This window comes from Sus scrofa, chromosome 1 (genome assembly GCF_054392235.1).
Source record: "Sus scrofa isolate SSC_HxYL_T2T_F1_AM1 chromosome 1, Sscrofa_HxYL_maternal_Yorkshire_Landrace_v2.0, whole genome shotgun sequence".
Classification (NCBI taxonomy): Eukaryota; Metazoa; Chordata; class Mammalia; order Artiodactyla; family Suidae; genus Sus; species Sus scrofa.
In genome coordinates, this window is record NC_139383.1 from 108247983 (window position 1) to 108268906 (window position 20924).

The 20924-nt window shown below is 37.5% G+C and overlaps 1 protein-coding gene across 8 annotated transcripts in view; it reads right to left on the bottom strand.

The window, feature by feature from the left end:
- Positions 1-20924, bottom strand: part of DYM (dymeclin) — a 381717-nt gene that overhangs the window by 275404 nt on the left and 85389 nt on the right. For all 8 annotated transcript variants that reach the window (XR_014808552.1, XM_021092955.2, XM_021092922.2 and 5 more), the window contains exons 7-8: positions 13072-13197; positions 11377-11519 (exon numbers count right to left, since the gene is read on the bottom strand). Coding sequence is in view for 7 of the 8 variants with exons in the window: in XM_021092955.2 (XP_020948614.1) it covers positions 11377-11519; positions 13072-13197 (269 nt within the window). In the remaining variant the exon portion in view is untranslated. The remainder of the gene's footprint in view (positions 1-11376; positions 11520-13071; positions 13198-20924) is intronic.

A 20924-nucleotide genomic window follows, 5' to 3' on the forward strand; every position in this document is an offset into this window, starting at 1 on the left:
ACTGAGAATGTGATTACTGTTTATAAAGCACTTTCTTTTTTTGAAGGTTCAAAGTGCTTTAATTAGAAATGTTTGCACAACTATGCCTGTGTCTGAGTGCCACATACTTTTTCTCTTACTGTGGTTTTTCTTTCTCTCAGTGAGTCAGCCCAAAAAAAGCCAAAACTGAAGACAAAAACAACGTCACATAAAATGAATTACAACTACTGCATACCATACTTATCATAATCAATTCAATAACTTTCTCAACAGTATTGGGAGAAATGAGTTTTAATTTTCATATTCTACTTTATTAATTTCTCTATTATAGCACTTGCCTAAACAAATAATCACTACTTTGGCCTTATGATTTGGCTGGGGCACCCACCACTGCAAGCAAAGGAAAAAAAAACATTTTTGATGGCTCATTCAAATGGAAAAGCCATATATCAGAAGTTATTGTGTAAAACCTCAGTACTTATGATGGAAAGCACCATTTGGCAGAACACATTTAATTAGACTTGGCTCTTTAAAACATTAAAAACTCAGTTATAATCACATTACAGCTTTGTCTTATAATGAAAAAACACACAAGAAATTTCGAAGTCAACCTTTCCTTGCTTCACTATTTTTTTAGGAATTAGAGGCAATTTAGAAGCTTGGAAATATATGAAAAGATCAGGTCAAAGAAGTAAGGACAGAATCAAAGAAAAAGTAATAAATGTTATAACAATTTTCCTTTCACAATATAAACTTTCAACATAATTCTTGTAGTAACTATCTGAAGTCTCTACTATAAATGTATATACCAAATATCAGACATTTTCATAATTTACATTAAAAAAATGTGAGTAAGGAGTTCCCGTCATGGCACAGTGGTTGACGGATCTGACTGGGAACCATGAGGTTGCAGGTTCAATCCCTGGCCTCGCTCAGTGGGTTAAGGATCCGGCCTTGCCATGAGCTGTGGTGTGGGTTGAGGACATGGTTCGGATCCTGCATTGCTGTGGCTGTGGTGTAGGCCGGAGGCTACAGCTTCGATTTGACTCCTAGCCTGGGAACCTCCATATGCTGCATGTGTGGCCCAAAAAAGGACAAAAAGACAAAAAAAAAAAAAAAAAAAAAAAAAAAAACCTGAGTATACTTGTAAATCACTATAAAGTCCCTGACTTTTTCTATTTTTTTAAACAAAAGTTATCTTTCAAATATTATTATGTACTATCTGTTACTATTAGTAACCATTTATTGTGTACCTATTGGATGCCAGGCTCTTTCCTACAGTTTTGCTCATTTGATGACCTCAGTAGTCCTACAAAGGAAGGTATACTCCTCATTTTACCTTGAAGAATTTGAGTCACTGAGAAGTTAGACAGCCCAAGAACATCTAGTTAGTAAATGGTAGGATTGGCATTCAATTCTAGGTCTGACACCAACAACTGGATTCTGATACATGTACCTCTTCCATGACCAAATTACCAAAATCTAGAGCCAGTCCTTCCAAAGGAGAATATAAGTGGTGTTCTCCAAAAGCAGAAAAGAAAACAATTTGTTTCAATCACAGGATTGTTTTTGGAGGGGCTCCTTATGCATTCTGGAATGCCCTTTTTACAAAACAAAACAAAACAAAACGTATTAGTGAGGTTAGAATGGGCTGTGAATGACCTACTTTGGCCACAACCCTCATCACCAGCACTTAAACAGGTTGTGGTTTAAAATAAAGAATGACTGGAGTGAACAGGCGCCCTGGGAGTTCCTGGTAGAGGATTAAAGACCCAGTGTTGTCACTGCTGTGGTTCTCAGGTAGCCAAAAGCAAAAAAAAAAAAAAAAAAAAAAAAGAGTGCTTGACCTATCAACATAACAAAGAGACCAGTGGCCTCCCAAACTGAGAACTTTTAGGGAGGGAAATTTGAGCATGACCTACTTAGTACCTACTAATGACTAAATGTTTGTGTCCCCCTCTGAAATTCATATATTAAGCCCTGAAATTCATATATTAAGCCCTAATAGCAAGTGGGGCCTTTGGCAAGTCATAAAGTTTAGATGAGATCCTGAGGGTGGAGCCCCCATGATGTATTATAAGTGGAGGGAGAGACCGAGTGAGGAGACACATGTGGAGATACAATGCACCATGTGAGGATACGATGTCTGAAAGCCAGGAAAAGAGCCTTCTCAAAGATTCAAGTCTGCCAGCAACTTAATCTTAGACTTCCCAGCGTCCAAAACTGTGAGAAATCAATGTCTATTGTTCAAGCCACCTAGTCCATAATATTTTGTTATAACAATCAGAGTTGACTATGTGTTACACCACCAAACGTCCTGCTCCATCACGTAACAAAAATATACAGGTAAGGGTCTTTGATCATATGCTTTGTAAAACATCTCTAACATTGTAGGGTGATGTGCTTACAGATTAAAGTAAGCATCAAGTATCAACTGCCTCACTGACTATAAAAGACCACTAATACTACTGCCATCTTGGATTAGTTGAACATTTGAAATATTTATTACAATTTAGGTTGGATCAACATCTTTTCTTTACTAAAATCTTTGGCTAAGTTTATAAACAAACTATCAAAAAGAAAATACAAAATTACAATAAATTAGTGAGTAAGAAATGGTACCATAGTTACTGTTGTCAAGGCAAGTTCATTTAGGAAGCAAGGAGAAATCTCTTGCGGGCAATATCTATTAACAATCAAATTTTCCTTTCTGACTGTCATTGGCCAAATTTTGCACCACATAAAATGAAAAGCCAGTTGGAGAATGAGCAAAAACATGGCCAGTATATTTACTTTAGTCAGTATTTTAAAACATTTTTAACGTAAATCTTAAAATTTGAGCATACAAAAAAGATAAAATATTCTCCTAAATTTTTTAATTGTCTTACATAAATTTGTTAGAGATTTTCTGATCAATGACTTCATCTAATTGAATTTATTTTCTTTTAAATTATGTTTATTTTAATTAACAGTACACAGCAAAGCTAGAGGACCGGTAAGGAAAATTATTCACCTGAGGAGAGATATTGTATAGTTTTAGAAGAGGTTTCACATATAGCAGCTCATTTATTCTTCACAGGAACCCAGACAAAAACTCTCATTTTTCAGTTTCATCAAGGAGAATAATGAGATTCAAAGAGTTAAAACTTGTCAAAGGTCATGCTAAGCTGGGGCTCCATCCTAAATCATCTGATTCTCAATATCAAGCTCTGGAAATCCACTCTTATCCACAAGGACTCCCAGGAATGAGAGAAGAGAAAGGGCAGTAGAGGGCCCTGTGGTGTAATCTTAAGAGTGGGAGTAAAGGCAGGTGCTGGTTTGAACTCACATGAGGCTCACTCAACACCTCCTGCCATGGGGGGACTAGCTCGAGTTTCACGATATCCTTGTAGGTAAATCCTACAAGTCAGGGGGAACTGCAGGAATCCTCTTTGACTCTATAAAAGTCAAAGTCTGCTACCTGGGAAAACCAGGCTACTGTCCTCAGTGGGATTCCAGGAAATGGAATCTATTCTACATGGAGTAGTCGCAAAATCCCTAGTCAAACTAATTTTTGTTATTTTATATGTGTATAGAAACACCCTGCTTTCCACACTGGAATTAGAATATGTCAATCCTTTCCATGTGATGCCTAGGATATAACCCTGAATAAATCAGGAAGCCCCAAAACATTTGTTTTGACATTCTAGGGCTCAAAACTAGAGCAAACCTTATGTTGTTGCTGGAACTATGGACCACACCACGCTAACAAGATTATATCTGACTGAAAGGTCAGATTATATACACTAATTATATGTACTGAAAGTTCTGTACCTGTATATATAAAACTTGAAGGGGAAAGACAGAATATGAAAGCTACAGGTATGGAAAAGACTTAGATGATAAAATATTACTAATAAATTAATTAATAACTGAGTGTTATCTACTAAAATAGTCAATGGGCATTTAGTCTAGATTAATAAGAAAATACAGTGTCAAGAATCCGGGAGGTCAGAGTCCAACCTATTTCATGCTACAGTATTACACTGATGATCAGATTTAATTCTGACAAACTAGACCTCAGCAGCAGCAGAAGTCAGTAAGAAAAGGCAAGAAAATACTAAAGGAGAGGGTTGGTTAAACCCATTATAGCTGCCTCAAAACAATGTCCTGCCCAGTGGTTAATAGTATTGGCTTAACTGTCTGCCAGGATGAAACCACAGCACTGGAACAGGACCTGGACCACAAGAGTAGTGCAGAGATGGACTAGCTTTTTCAGAATTATCTAGAATGCTTACTGAAAATACACATGATCAGGCCCCACTTCGTGTCTAATGACTTAGAAATTCCCAGGTATAAGTACAAGCTCACGCATTTTTTTAAAAAGTTGCCACGCGGAGCTGCTACCTTTTGGGAGCCACCAGATGATCTTTATCATTATCTCTGCTAATCCTGGAGCTCTATAATTCATTTTTAAAATGCTACGTTAGTTAAAATTATAGCACTCTGTTCTAAAAAGTAAAGTGATACATCAACTGAATCTTCATTTTGTCAGCACTCTAGAGGAATATCTAAACTTTTAAAAAGTATAAGAGGAAGTTGGAGTCTCTGTTGTGGCTCAGCAGGTTAAGGATTTGGCATTGCCACAAGGTGTGTGCATAGGTCGCAGATGCGGTTTATATCTGGTGTTGCTGTGGCCATGATGTAGACTGCAGGCAGCTGCAGCCTTGATTGATCCCTAGCCTGGGAACTTCCATATGCCACAGGTGTGGCCTTAAATAAAAAAAATATATTTAAGGAGGAAGTAAAGCATTTTTTCTTGTACAGCAAAATTAGGAATAGCGGTTTCTTGGCATGTATTATAGACATTACCAAAGTAACATATTTTTGTATAATTCATCCTGATCACTTCCAGTGAAAGGAAGAAGTAACATGAAGGGTATACATACTACTCAAAGCAACCTACAAATTTAAAATTATCCCTATCAAATTACCCATGGCATTTTTCACAGAATTAGAACAACCAATCCTAAAACTTATAGGAAACCACTAAAGACGCAGGACTACCAAAGCAATCCTGAGGGGGGAAAAAAAAGCTGGACGTATAACCCTCCCAGACTTCAGACAACATTACAAAGCTACAGTACTCAAAATAGCATGGTGTTGGCACAAAAATAGACATATTGATCAATGGACCATAACAGAGAGCCCAGAAATAAACCCATACACCTAGGGGCAATCAATCTTTGACAAAGGAGGCAAGAATATATAATGGGAAAAAGACAGTCTCTTCAGAAAGAGGTGTTGGGAAAACTGGATAGCCCCATGTAAACCAATGAAGTTAGAATACAACCTCACACCATACACAAAAAATAAACTCAAAATGGCTTAAAGACATGACATCATAAAATTCCTAGAAGAGAATATAGGCAAAACATTCTCTAACATAAATCATACCAATGTTTTCTTAGGACAGTCTCCCAAGGCAATAGAAAGAAAAGCAAAAATAAACAAATGGGACCTAATCAAACTTACAAGCTTTTGCATAGCAAAGGAAACCATAAATAAAACAAAAAGACAACCTACAGACTGGGAGAAAAATCCGTGCAGACAATGCAACCAATAAGGGCTTAAGTTCCAAAATATACAAACAGCTCATACAAGCGAATAACAAAAAAAAAAAAAAAAAAAAAAACAATCAAAAAATGGGCAGAAGATCTAAATAGACATTTCTCCAAAGACAACATACAGATTGCCAAAAGTCACATGAAAAGATGTTCAACATCACTAATTATTAGGGAAATACAAATCAAAAATACAATGAGGTATGACTTTAGACCAGTAAGAATGGCCATCAAAAAGTTTACAAATAATAAATGCCGGAGAGGGTGTGGAGAAAAGGAAACACTCCTACACTGTTGTTGGTGGGACTGTAAATTGGTGCAACCATTATGGAAAACCTCTAGGTTCCTTTAAAAACCCCTGGGTATATATTCAGAAAAAATAATTATGATATTCATAATATGAGATAAATGCACCACAATGTTTAAAACAGTACTATTTACAAAAGCCAAGACAGAAAAGAAACCTAAATGTCTAGTGTCTATCAACAGATGAATGGATAAAGAAGATGTGTTATATATACACACACAATGGAATATTACTCAGCGATAAAATGAATCAAATAGCAACATCAATGAATCTAGAGATTACCATACTAAGTGAAACACGTCAAAGACAAATATAACATCACTTAAACATGTAATCTTAAAAAAATGATACAAATTAACTTATTCACAAAATAGAAACAGACTCACAGACATAGAAAACAAACTTACTGAAGGGGATGGGGGCTGGATAAATAAGGAGTTTGGGATTAACATATATACACTACTATATAGAAAGAGATAAACAAGGACCTACTGTATAGCACAGGAAACTATACTCAATATCTTATAATAACTTATAATGGAAAACAATCTGAAAAAGAATATATATGTATAACTGGATCACTTTGCTATACACTTGAAACTAACACAACATTGTAAGTTAATTATAATTCAATTTTTTTTTTTTTATCTTTTGTCTTTTTAGGGCCACACTCGTGGCATATGGAGGTTCCCAGACTAGGGGTCTAGTCAGAGCTACAGATGCCAGCCTACACAAGAGCCACAGCAACGCCAGATCCAAGCCACATCTGTGATCTACACCGCAGCTCATAGCAATGCCGGATCCTTAACCCACTGAGCGAGGTCAGGGATCAAACCCGCAACCTCAAGTTCCTAGTCGGATCATTTCCACTGCACCACAACAGCAACTCCCATGTCCACAAATATTTAAAAAGTAATTTGTGGAGTTACCTCATGGCCTGGAGGTTGTGGATCTGGCACTGTCACTACTATGGTACAGGTTTGATTGCTGGCCTGGTGACTTCTGCATGCCATGGGCATGGCCAAAAAAAATTTTTTTAAGAGAGTGTGTGTGTGTGTGTGTGTGTGTGTGTAGAATGGGGGGGGGAGGTGACACAAACACAAAACAATAGTTTGACAAAATGTTAACAATAAATCAGTCTAGTTAAAGGTATATAATTTGATGAATTTTTTTATTTTTATAATTTTCATATATTTGTGAACATATTTCCAAATAAAAAGGTTTTTTAAAAGAAAATAAAGTAGAAAAATAGCAAAATGGTGATAATTCTGGAAGATGAGTTATGTGTATACAGTAGATTCATTCTACCATTCTATGTTTATACATCTGAAATTTTCCACAATGTTGAAACAGAAAAATACTAAATAAAGAGTAGATGAAATAATGTATATAAATTATTAAAGTGACTGGCAAACATAAGGCACTCAGTAAATGATAGATATGTTATAACTGAGTTCACATTTATCCTGAGTGTAGACAAGTATTAGTTTTTGGTGTTTAATTACATACAATAAGGATTTATGGGTGGTCCACAGATATAAGGTGCTCTGCTGCAGTTAACACCCTTACACAAGTCAAGAATCAGCTTACACACTCAGGACTCAAGTGGTGACAATGAAACACCAGACAGCAAAGGCCAGGGGTCAAAGGAACTGAGCTCAAGTGCAAACCAGTATCAATTCTTTTCTATGTGAGAATTTAATAACTAGGAACACTTCTTCATCAACTATATTAAAAAAGTAAAACCATCTATTTCACAAGGTTGCTATGAGAATAAAGTAAGACACACAAAAGCTGCTCTATAAACTCTTAAGTATTATATATATATATGTAAATATAAAATCTCATTTTTTTGTATGTAGAGCCAATGGAGAGAGAACAATATTTAATGATCATAAAAGACAGCAGAGCATTAAGTGCCACAGGAAAAGATCACATCTAGCTAGGCAGGAGAAAAGAAAGTCTTGTGGAAAAGGTGACATGAGAGCTATCGTAAGGATGGAGGAAAAATCAAAGTCAGGAAGAGAAGGAAGTAAGACTCTAGGTTTAAGAAATAACCCAAGAGAAAGTATGAAAAAGGAAGAATGTCAGGCATGCAACAAGAGAGTTTTTGCTAAAATCTGGAAAACAAATAGTTTAACAGCCAGATATAAATCTGAAAAAATTAAGAATAAATTGGAGAAGGCCCTGCCTAACTCCTGTGAGGAGCTCACTACTCATATGGAGCCCCGTTTTTAGCACAAGGATTCTCCCCTTCCCTTCCAGTACCAACAGAACTTCACTGTCTAAAACTCCTCAGTTCTTTGCAATAAGGCACTCTGATTCAAAGGAAATAATTTAAGAAAAATATACTATATGCATACTTAGTACTATAAAAGGAAATGCTTTCTATATCCAGGAAAAATTTAATCCCAATGAAAATTAATATAATCCAAAAGAGTTTATAATTTACATTTAGCTTTGGGATATAATAGTTTGTTTGATGAGGAACTTCCAAATCATGTTTTTCTCAAGCCAATATTAAAGTAAAAGAATTCTGAGTTCCTGTGGTGGCTCAGCAGAAGCAAATGCATGAGGACACAGGTTCGATCCCTGGCCTTGATCAGTGGGTTAAGGATTCGGCGTTGCCATGAGCTGTGGTGTAGGTTGTAGACTTGGCTAGAATCGGGTGTGGCTGTGGCTGTGATATAGGTGGCAGCTGTAGCTCTGATTCGACCCCTGGTGTGGGAACTTCCATATGCTGAGGGTGCGGCACTAAAAACAAACAGAGAGCAAATTCCTTAATTACCAACTAAAAGATCATCAAGCAAAAAGATCACAAGACTAAAGTCAAACTCCCTTTGTTGACTTGGTTGATTTTCAACAATGCGGCTTAATTAAAAATTACATGACTATGGGAGTTCCGGTTGTGGCACAGCAGAAACGAATCCGACTAGTATCCACAAGGATGCAGGTTCAATTCCTGGCCTTGCTCAGTGGGTTGGGGATCTGGCGTCACTGTAAGCTGTGCTGTAAGCTGTGGTGTAGGCTGACAGCTGTAGCTCTGATTCCACCCCCTAGCCTGGGAACATCCATATGCCATGGGCACAGCCCTAAAAAGCAAAAATAAGTTAATTATTATTTTTTTTTAATTACATGACTATGACCATTCATGTGTATGTACATTTAGCCCACAATACACAGCTGTGCTTTTTAGAAGGAAAATATCCTTTTGCTGTTTTTTATAATCCTTTGAGTCACATACTGTAAAAGGATAAGTTATTGCATCATTTATACTTTTTTTTTCCTGGCGCTGCACCCACGGCATATAGAAGTTCCCAAGCCAGGGATCAAATCCAAGCTGCAGTTGTGACCTATCCTGCAACTGTGGCAACACCAGATCCTTAACTCACTGTGCCCAGCCAGAAATCAAACCCACGCTCCCTCAGAGACAATTCCAGATCCTCATCCTGCAGGAACTCCCCCATCACTTATACTTTTACATGAATAGTTTTATGAAGATTAAAGAAGCTATGTAAAATGTCTTATGATTATAGGCACACTAAAAATCCTAAGTCTATTTTAATGCCCTTAGCGGAATATTAAATTTCTTAATGGTAGAGGAAAAGACCACAGAACTATTAAAAGTTATGTGGAAATAGTCTCAGAGATCATCTATCCCAACCTTGACAGACATGTGACAGACACAGAAACTGGGAGCTAGGAAAATTAAGGAACTTCCTTCTGATACCCAGAATAGACCTAAAATTAACAAGTTTTTTGGCACCCAGTACCGATGACAACACATACCACACTGGACTTCTCTATGATGACACACAATTGCAAGAAAAATCAAGAACTACACACAAATCTATGTGTTTTGTTTATTTGTTTTGTTTTGCTGCTTTTTAGAGCTGAACCCATGGCATATGGCAGTTCCCAGGCTAGGGGTTGAATGGGAGCTGCAGCTACTGGCCTACGCCACAGCCACAGCAATGTGAGATCCCAGCCACATCTGAGACCTACACCAGAGGTCACGGCAACGCCAGTTCCTTAACCCACTGAGTGAGGTCAGGGATCGAACCTGCATCCTCATTGATCCTAGTCGGGTTCGTTAACTGTTGAGCCACAAAGGGAACTCCCCAAATCTATGTTTTTTAAAAACTGCATTGTTTTGAAGAAAGGTCAAAGGATTTATACTATCTCCTCCAAAAAAATCTCCATCCATACTGGAGAGTTGGAAAACACTCAGCTTCTGAATACTTAGTTCAGTTTAATGACTGAAAAAAGAAAACACTAATGGGTTATTCAAACCTTCATGTGGACACACAAAGCCTGCCCTGTGCTGCCTTCAGAGGCCAGGCAATGAACAAGCCTTGTACAGCCTCCTCCTCTGAAACGATGAGGGCAGTGGGAAAGGTCCCTCAGAGCGTGTACCTCTCAGGCCTGGTGTTCTAGGTACAACACTCATGCCAAAGACAAAGCCATGAGCAACTGCAAATGCAATTCAATTCATAAAATTAAGAGAAATCAAAGGAAAGCAAACCTCGAACCGTGGTCCTTGAATCCAAAGCGGTTCCTAAGACTGACCATCTCATAAGTTACCACGCAGAACCCCATTTTCTTATCAAACTGATGTTTCTGTCTGAGTAGGAGAGCACATCACAGCCTAATGCAGCTGTGGACCTCAGGTCCATGTGAAATCCTTCAGAGAGCTGACCTCTGCACTACGTAATTAAGTAGAACGTACACTGCTACTTTAGTACGAGCACCCAGGCAGACCTCGAAACTGTCAAAGTGCTGGTCTTGTTCTTGTTTCTCCCTCAGAACAAAGAAAAAGTTCAGGTGGTAAAATGTCACAGGACCCAGGTCCTCTACACTAACAAAGGGGAAAGCCAGAGGTACCCTTGTACTTTTAGTTTCTTTAGATCTAAACATTGTGAAGCAGAAATGAGGCTTTACTCTAACAGCGGGAAAGGACTTTCTTCAGTTAATAAAATGTGCCTCCAATTTGATAAAACTCAGGTCTGTGCCACTTCAGAATTACAAGACTCTTCAAAATGTGCTAATTTGTCACTGAACAAATGAAGCATTGAGTATAATGAGAAAACTACACTTAATTAGTCATGTAAAATCCTAACCAATGAAGTCCCTAAAATAGAATGATTTCCTCATAAAATGCAAGCAATAAAAACTTTCTAAGAGTATAATTGTATTTATACTGTACAGTAATAACTCATGCAGTATGCAGAGTTATAAACAGTCTTCTTGAAAAAAATGGTGTCTTATAGTAAAGAATCTATTCATTATTTGCATATATTTCCTTATATAAATCACTGCACCAAATGGAAAAAAATATTTTAAATCACTTCTGGTATTTCACATGTAGCCAGATGCACAGGTCCAGTGTAACAGACAGCCGTGGCAGCCACATGAAGAGAACTTCTTATGACAAAATGGACAAAACCTACATACATCAGGGAGCTGACAAAATTTGATAGGACTTACTTGCTACTCCTGAGGCCAGTCCATACAGCAGTCCCCCGCTGTCCGACTGCTGGGGGAGAACATGTGCTCCTGGAGGCGGAGGCTTTTCTTGTCTGATAAAGTTATACAATAAGGTTTTCACAAGTTTGCTGGTGTATGGAAGACTACAGGAAAAGAAAAAAGAAACTCATATTTATGGGACTCATCTGACTTTGTATTATGATAAATATAACCCATAATAATCCATTGATATAAAGAGATTCACACAATGAAAAGAAATCTCGCACTGGCACCTCACTCTGAGGAACACAGGTTTTGAAGTCAGACTTGAGGCTTAATTCTGGCTTTCCTCTCTCACTATGCCATATGTCATTCATCAAATCACCTCACCGCCAAAGCTTCAGTTACCTTACTTGTAATCTGTACAAGAGGTGAGATATTATAAATTCAGGGTATAATACAGCACTGGGCACTTGAAGGGAGGTAGCAACACAGAATCAGTAGGGGAAAGCAAGAATTAATAAATATGGACATTCACTCGAAAAGTATATTTGACTTAACCCAATGCATCCAAAATATTCAACATATAACCAGTATAATAATTAAATATCTTACTTTTTTAAATAAATTGAAAGTATGAAATTATTCAATTCATGCATGCATCCAAAAATATATCTACATGTATATAGGTATTTTTTAAACATTAATGCTCTGCTTTAAAGTAACAGAATGAGAGGAGAAGGAAGAGAAAATAGGTTAAAAGGGGTATGTGTCCATTAACTGGAGATAAATTAATTCCTACAGTCTAAAGAAGACTTTTAAACAGTCTTGAGCCAAAGCTTAAGGCTTTTTCATCCCTATTATCAGTAATTTTCAAATATGTTCCAAAAGAGCCCTAAAGGATTCTGTGAATGCGTCACAGGTATAACCGAAATAGCAAGAAGGAATGTGAAAAAGACAAAACTTCCAGTGAAAGTTCTGTGAAGAGTATGTCAATAGAAAACGTCTCTGCGCATGTGTGCGTGTATATGTGGGGGGGGGGGGGGTTGTATTTAATATTTATCTACTTCCATCCCCATCCACTAGGAGACCATAAACTTCTGCTCAGGAGCACAGTTCCACATCCTAACATATCTATGCCCCCTATGTTTGCACACAAGAAATATTTTTTGACTAAATGAAAGTAGTAACAGTCAGTAGTACCCATTGTGGCTCAGAGGTAACAAACCCTGCTAGTATCCATGAGGACGCTGGTTTGATTCCTGGCCTCACTCAGTGGGTTAAGGATCTGACGTTGCTGGGAGCTGTGGTGTAGGTCACAGACACGGCTCGGATCCGGCACTGCTGTGGCTGTGGTATAGGCCAACAGCTGTAGCTCCAACTCATCCCCTAGCCAGGGAACTTCCAGATGCCACGAGTGCAGCCCTGAAAATCAAAAAAAAAAAAAAAAAAAAAAAATGTGTCTTCGTGTCTTCAGAGTTTCGACTGTATAAAGGAATCATTAGAGAAGGCAGAGAGGCTGGAGGATGCAAAGGGCAGGGAGGATGGATGCTTAGGCTGGAAAGCAGATCCTCATGTGCTGGGTCTGAAGTTCTGAGGGAACAACCAGAGGAAATGTCTGCTTGGAGCTATGGGACAACACTAAAGTAAGAAGACAAGACAAGAAATATAGATTTATACAATAAAAAACTAGACAAATTTAAAATAGAAACATACCAGCGACCTCGCATCAAATACTTGTGACTGATACTCTGTCGCAAAACTTCTTTATGGAACAGTTGGCAGGAAAGGAAAACCACCATTGTTGACACAGCTTCTACGGATATTTCATATGTAATATCTCTGGGAAAATAGGAAACAAAGAGGAATAATGATTACTTTGGCAGATAAATGTGTTCTCTTTTCTAATAAACTATACATTTAAAAACTCAAATCAAAATATCCAACATGTTTCTAGGTTATTAAAAAATATGAACATGTTTAACTTAAAAATTAAGTCAGGCAGGAATTCCTGTCGTGGCGCAGTGGTTAACGAATCCGACTAGGAACCATGAGGTTGCGGGTTCAATCCCTGCCCTTGCTCAGTGGGTTAACGATCCGGCGTTGCCGTGAGCTGTGGTGTATGTAGTTTGCAGACGCGGCTCGAATCCTGCGTTGCTGTGGCTCTGGCGTAGGCCAGCGGCTACAGCTCCGATTAGACCCCTAGCCTGGGAACCTCCATATGCTGCGGGAGCGGCCCAAGAAAAGGCAAAAAGGCAAAAAGACAAAAAAAAAAAAAAATTAAGTCAGGCAAAACTATGAAACCCTTTCCATGTCATTAGTTCTTATACTTGAGTCAGATATCCCATTACTTTCCTGTTTTTCAGTTCCCATGTACTACTGAATGACAAGTCAATTAGTGTATAATGGAAATAGTTACCAGCAGTGTTCTGCTTTGAAGAGCCACCCTAAAGCCCTGCTTAGTTAGAATACTGAAACAAATATTCAGATCGTAAAACTAATAGGAAGTCACAGTGTAAGGAAGAAAATGATGCCATTCTGAGTCAATAATCACTTAACAGTGAGAACAGTGGTATATCTAGATCTTCTAAGTGTCCACTTTCTCCAGGTCAACTCTGCCTGTTCAGCAAAATATGAATAGTAAAAAATTACTCCTGTTTTATTAAGCAAATTTCTTGCATGAAGGACTTTTTAGATCATCAATCCTTTTTAGAAACAAATCTAAGATCAAATAAAAAGGAAATAATATTTCCCATGTGCAAATGGGAACAAACACATCAAGAAATCTCCAACTATTTCAAAAGTTTAAACACATTTATCATGGGGAACAGTAACATGTTAGACCAGAAAAGTGGAAATCTCAACAATACAACAAAAAATGACAGCTCCAAAAGAACATCAAAATATATTTTGTAGAACTGAAATATTCATGGTAAGCCCAAAGAAAAACATTTATTAACACCTACTTAAATGAAGCTCAGTAAAGAAATTAAAGATGACTTGATTCTAGAAATGGGCAAGCTTACCAGATTTTTAAGTTCTATCAGATATTTTAAGAAGTTATTGCTGATAGGAATACCTTTTAAAAGCCAAGTATACAAAACAAAACACAAGAGGCCTGGGGAAATGATTTTATTATGTAATGAACAAATGTCATTTCTACTGAGAAATGTGACTGGTATTGTACAACAATTCCCTTTCCTGAAATTTCCATAACTACTGGTGTAAATATTAACCACATAAAAGGCAATTCCTACATGTATTTGCGTTTCTTGAAGTGAAAGGCAACCCTGATATGTCATGTTGATTCATTAATTCTTCACGAATGATGATGTGGGTGCTCAAAAGCTCAAAGGATTTTGAATCACAATAATTATTTATTCATAGAGTTTATGCCTGTCAGGAATCCATACTCTATAATCAATTGGCTAGGCTTTTTAGTTGGGTCAGGAATTAAAGCCAAATTCTGAAGAACAAACTATCTTGCCACAGGATACAGCCTATCAAGATAGGTGACCACCTCCAACAAATTTGTCAATGTATTCAACCACTGCGTTGTTGCTGCTGCTGCTGCTGATGATAAACAACTGCAGTGGTTTACAATTCAACTTCTTACTCTAGATCCCAGATAATAATAATAAAAACAACTTTGGCAGTTTATACTTTAACATCTCACTCTAGGTCCCAGATCCAGAAGGAAATTGCTTTAATTTGGTTAAACTAAAACCTATGACTACTAATAAATACTAGGTCTAACAATCTTAAGGAAAAAGTGTAGATTTAGAAAAGAAGGCTGTTCTTCAAAATTAATTGGACCAAGTAACACCACAAATGGGAGAAAAGGAAAAGAGTTATTACCCTTGAACCATATTCTCTCACCGCAGAATTCTGCAAAGCTATAGCAGTGAAGCATAGAAACTTTGATGTTGAGGGCTAGGGAAGGCTTATAGCATATACAAATATTTACTCAAAATGATATCAAGCTAAAAAATCCAATCCCCAAAAATGCAAACATACATATATTTTCACTTCTCTTAGGCAATTACCTAAAGGTAAAACTGCTAGACAAGAGGACAGGTGGATATCTGACTTCATAAGAAATTGTCAAACATTTTCTCAAACTGGTTGTACCGTTTTATATGCCATAGCAATTTTTAACATAGATTTTATTTTTCAAAGGAGTTTTAGGTTCTCAGCAAAAATGAACAAAAAGTACAGCGAATTCTCCTATATTCCTTGCCCCTACACAAGCACAATCTCCTTTGACATCAACATCCTGTCCCAGAGTTCCAAATATGCCAAAAATGATGAATCAAAATTAACACATCGTTATAACCTAAAATCTATGATTTACATTAAAGATCCCTACTGCCATGCAGTTTCTATAGTCACTATAATTTTTGTGTATGTCTGTCTCTTTAGGGCCACACCGTGTCACGTGGAAGTTCCCAGGCTTGGGGTCCATTTGGAGCTGCAGCTGCTGGCCTATGCTACAACGGCAGCAATGCCGGATCCGAGCCACATCTGCAACCTACACCACAGCTCATGGCAATACCAGATCCTTAACCCACTGAGCAAGGTCAGGGATTGAACCACGTCCTCATGGATACTAGTCAAATTTGCTACCGCTGAGCCAAAAAAGGAACTCTAATAATCACTATAAATTCTCACGAATGTATAATAGTATGTATCCACGATCACAGTACCATACAGGACAGTTTCATTGCCCTAAAAATCCCCTATGCTTTGCCTATGCACCTCTAACACTAAAACCCTGGCAACCATTGATCTTTCTACTGTCTCTGTAGTTTTACCTTTTACAAAATAATACTGTATGTAGCCTTTTCAGATTGGCTTCTTCACCCAGAGCAATTTCTGAAAGTTCATTGTTCTACATTTTCACCACATTCAATACTATCAGTCTTAATTTTAGCTATTCTAGTGCTGTGTAATATCTCACTAGAGCTTTAATTTGCATTTCCTGATGATTAATCACATTAAAACAATAGCCAGAACATGGAAACAACCTAAAGGTCCACTGAGAGATGATTGGATTAAGATGTGGTGTATATACACAATGGAATACCACTCGGTCATTAAAAAGAACAAAATAATGCCATCTGCAGCAACATGGATGGAACTAGAGGTTCCCATACTAAGTGAAGTAAGTCAGAAAGAGAAGACAAATACCATATGGTATCACTTATATGCGGCAGCTAATATATGGCACAAATGAACATATCTATAGAAAAAAAACCAAACCTATGGACTTGAAAAAACAAAATCTTAAAAAAAAAAAACACCCTTTTAGTGTGTTTATTGACCATTCATATACCTTTTTTTTGTGAAGTATCAAATTAAATCTTTTGTCCATTTTCAACTGGGTTATTTGCCTAATTATTTTTAAATTTAAGAGATCTTTATATACCTAAGAATAAAGTCTTTTGTCAGCTTTATGTTTTGCAGACATTTTCTCCCATCTGTGGCTTGACTATTTTTTTCCTAAACAGTCCCTCTTGAGGAGGCAAGATTTTTATTTTTGAAGAAGTTTAACTTATCAAGTTTTTCCTTTTTTGGCTACTGCTTTCTGTATGCTTTCTAAGTTATCTTTGCCTAAACCAAGGTTGTGCATATTTTTCTAATTTTTGTGTTATATGCAAAGGTAGGAGTCAACCTTTTTTTGCTTTTCCCCCATAAAATTACCTTTTCTAGCACCATTAGTTTAAAAAGCTTTTCCATCCCAACTGAACTCTTTCGTTGTTTCTCTCAAAAAAACAACTGACCAGAGAAGCATAGGTTTATTTCTTGGCTCCATGTACTGTTTCACTGATTTGTCTATACTTAGGTCAATACCATATTATCTTCAAAACTGCAGCTTTAATTGGGTTGTGATGATTGTTGTACAATTATAAATGTAATAAAATTGAGTTTAAAAAAACTATAGCTTTATAATACACTGTGAAGTGATAGAGTGTAAATATTCCATATGTTCTTCTATTTCAACTATTTCTTCAAACATTCTAGGTTCTTTTTTGCATTTCCATATATATGTTAGAATCAACTTGTCAATTACCATGGAGGGGAAAAAAACCCAGAACAAATGCGATGATTGAATCTGTAGATCGATCTGAGTAATACTAACATCTTAACATTATTAAGGCTTCCAATTTTTCTTTTTTCTTTTTTCTTTTTTTTTTTTTTTTTTGCTTTTTTGGGCTGTCCCCGCAGCTTATGGAACTTCCCAGGCTAGGGGTCGAATTGGAGCTACAGCCACTGGTCTACACCACAGACACAGCAACGCAAGATCCGATCTGCAGCTGCAACCTACACCACAGCTCAAAGCAACACCTGATCATTAACCCATTGAGCAAGGCCAAGGATCGAACCTGAGTTATCATGGATGCTAGTCAGATTCATTTCCGCTGAGCCACGACAGCAACTCCAAGGCTTCCAATTCTTGAACATGATATATGTCTATATTTAGGTCTTCTTTCACTTCACTGAGCAATTTTTTTAGTTATCAATATATAAATTGTACACATGTGGTGAATTTGCTAAGTATGTTTTTTATATTGTTTTAAAATGGAATTTTTAAGGTTTTAGTTCCTAATTGTTTGCTTCTAGTATAAGATTTTTGTATAATCATCTTATAACCTGCAACCTTGCTAAAGGTATTTTTCAATAAAAAGTTTTTGTATACTCCTTAGGGTCGTCTACATAAATAATAATGTTGCCAGAAAATAAGGATAGTTTTACTTCTTTTCTAATCTCTATGCCTTTTATTCTTTATTTTATTAAACTGGCTAGAGTCTCACACAATAGGAAACAGAAATGCTGAGAGCAAACATCCTTGACTTGTTCTTAATCATAAATGAGGGAAAGCTTTAGTCTCTCATTATTAAGTGTGATGGCAGATTTTTCATGGATGCCCTTAACCTAGTTGAAGACGTTTCCTTCCATTCCTAGTTGGCTGAGTTTTTTTTTTTTTTCATGAATAGATAGTGAATTTTGTCAAATGCTTTTTGTACATTTACTGAAACAATCGTACACCTTTTCTAATTTATTTTGTCAATGTGGCATATTATATTGATTTTTAAATGTTAACAATATTATATATTATATTCCTGAAACAAGCCCTACTTGGTTACAAGGTATTATCCTGTTCATATACTGACGGATGCAATGTGCTTTTTCAAAAAGCTTTTTCAGAGTTCCCGTCGTGGCTCAGCAGAAATGAATCTGACTAGCATACATGAGGATGCAGGTTCGATCCCTGGCCTTGCTCAGTGGGTTAAGGATCCAGTGTTGCTGTGAGCTGTGGTGCAGGTCACAGACACAGCTTGGATCTGGAGTTGCTATGGCTGTGGTGTAGGCCAGTGGCTACAGCTCCAATTCGACCCCTAGCCTGAGAACCTCCACATGCCGCAGGTGCAGCCCTAACAAAAAAGGTTTTTCTCCTATATTCATGAGAGATATCGCTCTGTAATTTTCTTTTTATGGAATGTCATTGTTAGGTTTCAGTATCAGGGTTATGCTGGCATCATAAAACAAGTTCCCCCTTCTGCTTTTGAAACACATTTTATTGAAATATTTGTCTCATGATGTTATGTTGAGCAAAGATAGCAGACTAGTATGTACCATATGAATGAATATACATGCAGATACTAAGTTGCATAAAATAAAAACAGCAAACCTGGAAGATAAGGTTATAGGTGACTATTTTCATTATTTTTAATTTAAATTTTTAAAATGAGAAGGGCATAAAGAATATGAGTGGGAGAAACATTTGCTTCAAACCAGTTGTCTTTATCGGGAAATTTGTAAAAAAAAAAAAATGTTAGAGATGGTCTGAGGATAATCTCTAATCTCATTCTGATTATAGGTTTTCTTAATTATGCCTCTCTCTCACTTCACTGTAAACAAAGGGGATTTGCAACAAGGAAAAACAATCTGAGGGTCTCAGTTCTTCTGGACTGTAATAACAAATATAGACTGGGTGACGTATAAAAGACAGAAATTTATTTCTCACAGTTCTGGAGGCTGAGGGTTCAGAGCAGGATACCTACATAGCCAGGGTCTGACGAAGCTGGCTTTCTGGTTCACAGAGATTAAGTGTTTTTACTGTGTTATCATATGATGGAAGGCAGCAAGCAAGTCTACTTGGGTATGTTTTATTAGGGCACTAATCCCCTCATGAGGGCAGAGCCTTATAACCTAATCATTCCCTCAAAGGCCCAGCCCCATACCTTCTAACACCATAACCTTAGAGGTCAGGTTTTATTTATTTATTTTTTATGGCTGCACCCACGCGGGCATATGGAAGCTCCCAGGGCCAGGGACTGAATCCGAGCCTACAGCTGCAACCCACACCACAGCCTCAGCAATGCCAGATCCTGTAACCTACTGTGCCAAGCCAGGGTTCAAACCTGTACCTGTGCAGTAACTCGAGCTGCTGTAGTCAGACACTTAACGCACTGCACCAAAGTGGGAACACCTACAAGTTAGGTTTTAAAATATGAATTTGGGGGCGGGGGGTGGTGTTCCCACTGCGGCAAAGTAAGTTAAGAATCCAACTGCAGTGTCTCAGGTCACTGCAGAGGCATGGCTTCATCTCTAGCAGAGAGCAGTGGGTTAAAAGATCTGGCATTGCTGAAGCTGTGGTGTAGGTTCCAGTTGCAAGCTCAGATTCAATCCCTGGCCCAGGAACTTCCATATGTTGTGGGTGTGGCTGTTAAAAAAAAAAAAAAGAATTTGGGGAGGACACGAATATTCTGACTATAGCAATGAACTAGCCATACTTGTCGCATTCCTGGAGCTCTCCAAAAACAGAACCATCAGGATACAGAGGTATATACATAGAGAGAGAAAGAAATTTATTAAAAGAGATTAGTTCACACAATTATGGAGGCTAAGAGGTCTCATTATTTGCCATCGGCAAGCAAGAGACCCAGCAAAGCCAGCGATGTAGTTCCAGTTCACATCCAAAGCCCTGAGAAGCAGAATAGCCAGTCAAAGTGCAAAAGCCCAAAGAACATGAGTGCCAGCGTCCAGGGACAGGAGGAGATGGATGGCTCAGCTTATGCAAAAGGACAAATCTGCCCCTTGCCACCTTTTTTCTATCCCTGCCCTCAATGGACTGGTGATGCTCACCAATGCTAGTGAATATGATCTGTTTTACAGACCAATTCAAATGCTAGTCACTTTCAGAAACACACTCACAGACACACCCAGAGATAATGAAATGACGTCTGACCTCTGGCATTCCTCAGCTCAAATTACCACACAATATTAACCATCACACTTGCCAAAGAAGTTAAGCTTTTAAATACTGGCAAAGGGCACAGAGTCCCAGATTCATTTTCATTAAAAGCATTTAGTCATTAGAAGCAAACACTATTTGAAAGGTTTTACACCTAGAAATTTTGTTCCTTCCTAAGAAGCTAATGGGTACAGTGTTTCTCTTTGGGGTAATGAAGTTCTGGAATTAGATAGCAGTGACAGGTCCACAACTTTTGTGAGTATACTAAAAACCACCTAAATATACACTTTGAAAGAATATTTGAAAGGCT